At 38.7% G+C, this 7834-nt stretch overlaps 2 protein-coding genes across 2 annotated transcripts in view; one reads left to right on the forward strand and one right to left on the reverse strand.

Moving 5' to 3' along the window:
• Positions 1-366: 366 nt before the first annotated feature.
• Positions 367-7834, reverse strand: part of ndufaf5 (NADH:ubiquinone oxidoreductase complex assembly factor 5) — a 19537-nt gene continuing 12069 nt past the window's right edge. Inside the window, exons 9-11 of the mRNA XM_044342916.1 lie at positions 7643-7726; positions 990-1072; positions 367-588 (exon numbers count right to left, since the gene is read on the reverse strand). Of these exons, the coding sequence (XP_044198851.1) occupies positions 502-588; positions 990-1072; positions 7643-7726 (254 nt within the window). The 3' untranslated portion in view covers positions 367-501. The remainder of the gene's footprint in view (positions 589-989; positions 1073-7642; positions 7727-7834) is intronic.
• Positions 3892-6417, forward strand: LOC122974371 (E3 ubiquitin-protein ligase TRIM21-like). The gene has a single exon (XM_044342359.1). It carries the CDS (start codon positions 4074-4076, stop codon positions 5748-5750), a length of 1677 nt encoding a protein of 558 aa, XP_044198294.1. The 5' UTR covers positions 3892-4073; the 3' UTR covers positions 5751-6417.

Below are 7834 nucleotides of genomic sequence, written 5' to 3' on the forward strand. Positions count from 1 at the left end.
ACAACCATCACTATCAAGACATGGGTTTGTCTGTTTCTGAGTCCACTGGCTTGGCAGCACTGTCCAACTGTATTCTTCAGACGTTTGACCTCTGACCAGCCGTGATACTCTTCTGATTGAGGCTGCAGTGCAAAAAAATTCAACTCCTCAAGAGGTGAGATTGTTTTTGTTGTTTTTTGCAGTCTGCAAGCTGAATATAATCTATCTACCTATTTATCTGTCTATCTATCTATCTATCTATCTATCTATCTATCTGCCATGTGGGTAAATGAGTCAAGTCTTATTTTCATATCAGCACACCAGTTGCTCTACGTATCTAAAACTGAACTTCCTGTCAAAGGAAATGCAATAATCCCACACACCGCCTTCTTTGCTCAACTTTATTTCCAGAGAATTATTACAACACATCTATACTTAATCTGGCTACAAAACAGTGGGGTTTAAATAAAATATAGTATTTACAATCTTCATTATGTCAGCTGTTCAGTGGCTCAGAAGGTTCTATGACTTGTCTGTGTTGGTTGGCTGGCTGATCTTTGACAAATCCCCAAATGACACGTTGGCTGAGCCTCGCTTTGCTGGTTTGGCCTAATGAAGAAAACAAAACACATCTTAAAGGATTAATTCACAACAGTTACACATAAAAATACAAAAATGTCACCTCTGCTCCTGAATCTGATGGATAAACACTGACTTGATAGCTCTTTCCTGTTTCTGAATTATTTGGAATAAACAGAAAGATAAGATCTGGGTATTTAGCATAACTATAAAAATATCAACAGAAACTGAATGGCTTCAATAGAATATTCAAGGAACAACACATTAATCCTACCCATACTGTTAAAAAGACAAGTGAACTCTGGGAAATGCAGTGCAAAAGCACTAAGACAATTATTGCTTGGGACCAAAGTTGGAGACAAAAACAAAATAAATAAGGACTTTGTTGAACACACAACTCTCAGTTTGCTGCAACAGAACATCTGTCTCACCTGTGAGTCATGAGGCTTCCAGCCAATCATGTAGAGGATCTCAAAGGTGGCAGGGATGGAGCCGTCCTCGTTACCATACATCTCTGAAACAGTTTCGATCAAACAGAGACATAGTTTAACCAAACAATAACACCAAACTCCTGCAAAACGTGTAATCAAGTCCTGACAGTAACAGGAAAGTTCTTCTTCTGTGGTTTAACAGTGTTACCCAGTGAAATCAGCAAATGCAGCTCTAATGAAAAGTTGTAATGCAGACTCTTGGGCCACCATGGCACCTGGGAAAGATCAATAATGTAACAACCAGACACTTTTATACTGAGCAAAACATTACATGGAAAGCACTTCACTCTGTTTAGTCTGCAGTAGTTGAATGAACTGTTCAACATTTTGGAAATATGTAAAATAACATGTTCATTTTTGCAAAATAGGTTACTTTCACAATCAGTCAACACTTTCCGCACCTTCTACATAATCCCACACTGTTCCACATTGTTGTGAAGCTTTGTCTGTGTGTAAAGGACTGCAGCTTGTGGCTAAGAGGGAGGAAGTGAAAATTACTGAGATTTATAAAACTGTGCACATGTACGAAAGCAAGCATTTTTCCCTTTATAAATCACAATCAACTTGATAATGTGCGCACAAGGACAAACCTCATGTCCCACCTCCTACACTCCCACAATTACCCAGAAATGTTCAAAGCAAAAGACCTCATGAATATTGACGTACATGTTGTTTCTGTGGATAACGGCAGCAGTAAGTTTGAGAGGCTGATGATGGCTGCAGCAGCTGGTAATGCAGTCGGTGCAACAAACGAAACCCAAATTAAACAAAGTGTTCAGACATGGATATAGATGCCAAGAAGCGCATTGCTGCACACTTTCAGTGTATGGGAGAGTGGAGGCATGGGGACACCAAAGCTCATCACTTGATATTTATTAAGTATCTACTGTATATGGACACAGACACGACTGATGAGACCACACACTCAATATCTAAAATACAATAAACACTGCATTCATTTATATTTACTCCAAAATCCAGCATGAAGGTGTTCCTCTAATTTACACAATCCATATATGAGTGCAGGTGGTGAAGATGTGAAGATGTGCCGGTGAGGTGGCTGGAGAAGACAGAGAGTGTGTGTGGCAGCTACTGCAGTGCCATGACTTGGTTTATCATCATGGAGGAGACTGACTATATCTATAGTCTATTTACCAACAGGTGGGGCCGAATGGTGTTAAAAGCTGATGAAAAATCAACAAAAAACAGCTTTGCATGAGTTTTACTGCTCTCTAGGTGTTTGAATAAAACGTCAAGCAAGGTGGCAGTAGCATTCTTTACGCAAACTGAAAAAAAAAAAAAATTCTTATCTAATAAAAGGTTTCTGTTACTGCAATAAAAGTTTCTTAAACAGGGAAGATCATTACAGTCATCAAGATTTACTAAAACAGGTTGAGGATTCAAACCATCCAACTCCTGCTAACAAACACTTTTTAATTCTTTAAATGTTCCAAACCTCAGATTGACAGCAGAGCTGCTGACATGACGTTAGCTCTGTGGCTAACAGGGTTCACACTACAACTCCCAAACTCCCAAAGGACAGTGCTGGCAGTGTGAAGCATCACTCAGTACAGAGATGATAGATTCTACATTTATCCCTGTCAGGACTGTGGTGGTTCACCACAAAACAGTCTCAACTAATCGGCTTTACAGCAAAGGAACAAATAAGGTAGAACATGAAGCAAAATATAGAAATCGTAACTGTATGAGATAAAATAAAATCATCCCTTGGCTGTTGTCGACTGTCTTTCACCTCTTTTTGTGAAGTAAACTGGAAACTGTTTGTAGAAGTTAAAAAATGTGTTTTTGAAATAACTGTTGATTTAACATCAACGTTGACCAGATGACATTTGTTGAACTCGATTCAAGGAACACAGATAAAGATGTTAATAGTTACATAAAAACTTCAGCAATAAAAACTGGCTGCCTGTTATTTACAGTCTCACCTTTGCTCCATGATATTTCACAATTATCCTGTAAGTAAGATGGAGGAAAACAACTCCCAATCAGAGCTGCAGTAAGAGGAGGAGCAACACTGGAAAGATAAGACAGCTGCAACGTCACTCTCCTGAAATAAAACTATAAGTTTGTCAGAGTGACAGCAGAGCTGCAGTCGAGTCTCTCCACTTCTGTCCAAATAAAAATTAAACTGAGTTCATCAAGTCTTTCTCAACAACACAGCAGAGTCTCTGCCAAACACTGGTGAGTACAACTGATCATATTTAATGTTTCAACAACCAGCTTTAACACAGCAGACAGGAAGTTCCACTCTTTTCATTTCATACTGACACTTGTGAAATTAGTGACAATATAACTAAAGATGTTTTTACACAGATTCAGTGAAACAACTTTAATTGTTTTTTAAACAGTCTCTCTGTGTCAGTTCTCAGGACTTTTGTAACTTGTAACTGAATCTCTGTGGTTTGGAGTTCAGCTTCACTCCAACCTTCCTGGTCTTATTACTATTTACTGATCACTTCCTACAGACACACTGCATTCTATTTCCTGTAGCTGTTTCACATCAAAAGCTTTCTACCAACAAGCAGCAGCTTTTATTGTGAAGCAGCTGGATGTAATAAAAGGTGTTTGTCACCAAGTTAGCAGAGCTTTGTTAGCAGTGCTATTCTTCAATAACAGTTGGTCTACACAACAAGATATGGACATATTCTGTGTTATGTTGTCAGTGGTTCATTTTAAAGATTGTATGGAAGAATAGTACAAGCAGAAACATCCACAATGAGCTCTTAGATAAAGAGCTGCAGATGACAGTCTCTTACTGTGTTTGTGCAAACCAGCTCACATAAAACACGTCATCAAAGTAAACAACAACTTGAAACTCACCATGCAGCCTTGTGGATAACTGTTTGAGCTGCCAGCACGACTTAAATGATCACGGTTGCTCACAACTCCGTTCATGTGTTCCCATCCCGATCAATAACAGAAAATATAATTCATTACTTTACCTAATATCACATGTTATACTTAATACAACAATAATTATCTTTATTTGTTTTTTAACAAATAATGAAAAAAAATGTGTCTTTTGTTTTCACTCAGTGTGTAGATATGTCTGCTGCCAGCTGTCTGCTATCTGAAGATCAGTTTCTGTGCTGCATCTGTCTGGATGTGTTCACTGATCCAGTCACCACACCATGTGGACACAACTTCTGCAGAAACTGCATCAATGAACACTGGAACAGTAATGACCAGTACCTGTGTCCGATGTGTAAAAAGGTTTTCTACACAAGACCTGAGCTTCACGTCAACACTTTCATCTATGAGGTTGTTTCTCAGTTCAGACAGGAAGCTCAACAGGAAGCCAGCAGCAGCAGCTCAGAGCAACAAGCTGCCAAACCAGGAGAAGTTCCCTGTGACGTCTGTACTGGAACCAAACTGAAGGCCCTGAAATCCTGTCTGGTGTGTCTGGCCTCCTACTGTGAGACTCACCTGGAGCCTCATCTGACAGCTTCACGTCTGAAAAGACATCAGCTGATGGACCCTGTGGAGAACCTGGAAGACAGGATGTGTATGAAGCACGATAAACCTCTGAAGCTGTTCTGTAAGACCGACCAGACATGTGTCTGCGTGCTCTGCTCTGCTTTAGACCACAAGACACATGAGTTTGTTCCTCTGAAAGAAGGATATGAAGGAAAGAAGGCAGAGCTGGGGAAGACAGAGGCTGAAATTCAGCAAATGATCCAGAAGAGACGACTGAAGATTCAAGAGATCAAACACTCAGTTGACCTCAGTAAGAAAGATGCAAACAGAGAGAAAGCAGAAGGTGTTCAGGTCTTCACTGCTTTGATGAAGTCTGTTGACAGAAGCCTGAATGAGCTCATTGAGACGATTGAAGAGAAGCAAAGAACGACAGAGAAACAGGCTGAAAACTTCATCAAAGAGCTGGAACAGGAAATCTCTGAGCTGAAGAAGAGAAGCTCTGAGGTGAAGCAACTCTCACTCTCTGAAGACCACCTCCACCTCCTCCAAAACTTGAAAGCTGCTCCACCCACCAAGGACTGGACAGAGGTCAGCCTCTGTCCACCATCTTATTGGAAGACTGTGAAGAGAGCTGTGACTCAGCTGGAGGAGACGCTCAGTAAAGAGATGAAGAAGCTGCTTGAGGCCGAGCTGAAGAGGATCCAGCAGTATGCAGTGGATGTGACTCTTGATCCTGATACAGCATATCCCGAACTCGTCTTGTCTGATGATGGGAAACGAGTAAATCATGGTGATGTGGAGAAGAATCTTCCAGACAACCCAAAGAGATTTTCTTACTGTGCCAATGTTTTAGGAAAGCAGAGTTTCTTATCAGGCAGATTTTACTTTGAGGTTCAAGTTAAAGGGAAAACTGAATGGGAATTAGGGCTGGCCAGAGAGTCGATCAACAGGAAAGGAGAAATCACACTGAGACCTCAGGATGGTTACTGGACTATATGGTTGAGAAATGGATATGAATACAAAGCTCTCGCTGGTCCTTCAGTCAGTCTCTTTCTGAAGTCTTGGCCTCAGAAGGTGGGGGTGTTTGTGGATTATGAGGAGGGTCTGGTCTCCTTTTACGACGTAGATGCTGCAGCTCTTATCTACTCCTTTACTGGCTGCTCCTTCACTGACAAACTCTACCCATACTTCAGTCCCTGTCCTAATGATGGTGGTAAAAACTCCGCCCCTCTGATCATCTGTCCTGTCAATCAAACTGAGTAGAGTAATCACCTGTTTTATGTCATAAATGTGTCTTTGTTTTTGAAGAGAGTAAATAAACAAACACATTCTTGTTTATTATGAGAAAAAACACAAACTAGGATTTCTATCTAAAATTAAATCTCTATTTAAACATCTGATCAAATCCACAGAACTTTAGTTTCATTTCTAGTCAAAAACACAAAGTTTCCAAAAAACAAAACTTTCAGTTTGAAGTGAAACCACAGAAAACAAAGTGTGAATATTTCACAGACAAACATTCTCAGGCTCCATCTTTTTAAATGTGAGGTTTTGATGCTACTCTCTGCTCTGTATGATGGTAACTGGAATATTTTTGGGTTTTGGACTGTTGGTCAGACAAAACATTCAGACAACATGAGCTCCTAGTTGCAGTTCTACAGTTGATTAATAGAATATGTGTATAATGTGTATAAAGGATTTTCTTATTTTGTCTGAGGTTTGTTTAGTTTCTGTCCACTTTGGCCAAATTGCTTGTTTGAATATTGAATAGATTGATTATGATTTAAAGAAATCTATAAATATGTGATTGTAAAAACCTGTAAACTAAACTATGTCTGTAGTTTTAATGTAAAGCTTTAAAAACATGGCCTGAGAAAGCAGTGACTTGTTGAACACCAAACACAAAAAATAAAAGCTGGTTTACAGAGAAGCTGTGTTTGTGTTTCTGTTACAGTTCATTAACAATCACAAATGTTTTTCTGCTTTCTTTACCACACACTTATTAGTCTACATATGCAGCTTTGTATCATCACGTTTCAATATTTTCTCTCTGCACTGATTATTGTTTTTTACTTAATTGACCTACAATCTATTGAGAGGTTTGTTTTCTGCTGAAGTAAATTATCCAAATGTTTTCTATTGTTGCACATTGTTAAACTTTACGCCAACTGTACAGTAACCAGTATTTCAATTAAAACACTCATCAGTGCTTTATATCACCTAAAATCATGGTTCCTACATTTTTATTCTGTTTCATTAAATATTTTTACCGTTGTGACCTGTTCCACAAAAAAAAAAAAGGAAAATACCTCAATATTCTGCATTTGCATCATTTTGATTTGGTCACCCTGCACTTCTTCCTCTTTGAAAATGTTTCTTCATGTACACAAGGTCTTAATCATTCCCATAATGCACTTGGGCAGCACAACATGGGTCAGACACTGTGTTTAAGGGAGACAACTGAGACAAATATGAGAGTCACATGACAGACAAGATTAGCTAAAACACCAGGCTGCTCCTACCTCCAGGTCTTCATGTCACATCTCTAATAACTTAACCCATGGTGCCTTTATGCACAGACTAACCAGGGTTAAGACCTGGACCCCCGACCAAAGACCAGGGGCCTCACGAGATATGAAAGTTTAAGTTCTGTATACAGCAGCGTATTGATGCCACCATGACAAAAAATATTTGCTTATAAGGAAGGTTCTTGCTATAACAACAACTTAACATGTTGTAACGAGAAAATTTTGTTTAAATAAGATTAATTAATTCCATGAAATACTGAAGTTTTGTGATATAGATAGAAGATAAAGTCATGTGTTGTCATTACAAGAAAAGTTTCTTGTAAAAAGTGAATAATCTGGTATCTACAGTAATAACATGAAAAATATCATTATAGTGTGAGAAGGATCTTGTTAAAAAACAAGAAAAGTTTCTCGTCAACTGAACAAATATTTTATTGTCATGGTGGCAGGAATACACTCCTGTAATAATATACATATAAATCTTTTATATTCAGTATATATATAAAATAGATTATAAAAGGTGGTGTGTATAGAAGCTCAGGGGAACCACAGATCTTTCAGGGTCGTGTGTTTCAACCTTGTTACAGGTAAGTTTAGCAGCTGGTTTTTCTCTTCTTTGAAACTTACCTTTATAAATAGCTGCTGCTGCTAATATGGTGTCTCTGTGCAACAGTGACCTCCGGTTCCAAGCACAGTTACTCTCACCCATACCTGCAGAGTATGGAAGTGAAACATATAAGTTTGCAAATTATGTTGAATAAAAGTTGTCAAATTTGGTTTAGAGTCCCAAAAACTGCACATATCCAGTTTTACTCTCAT

The sequence above is a fragment of the Thunnus albacares genome, chromosome 3 (genome assembly GCF_914725855.1).
Source record: "Thunnus albacares chromosome 3, fThuAlb1.1, whole genome shotgun sequence".
NCBI classification, from domain to species: Eukaryota; Metazoa; Chordata; class Actinopteri; order Scombriformes; family Scombridae; genus Thunnus; species Thunnus albacares.

Coding starts and splice junctions, on each gene's coding strand:
- LOC122974371 (XM_044342359.1), top strand. CDS start 4,074: ATGAAAAAAAATGTGTCTTTTGTTTTCACTCAGTGTGTAGATATGTCT.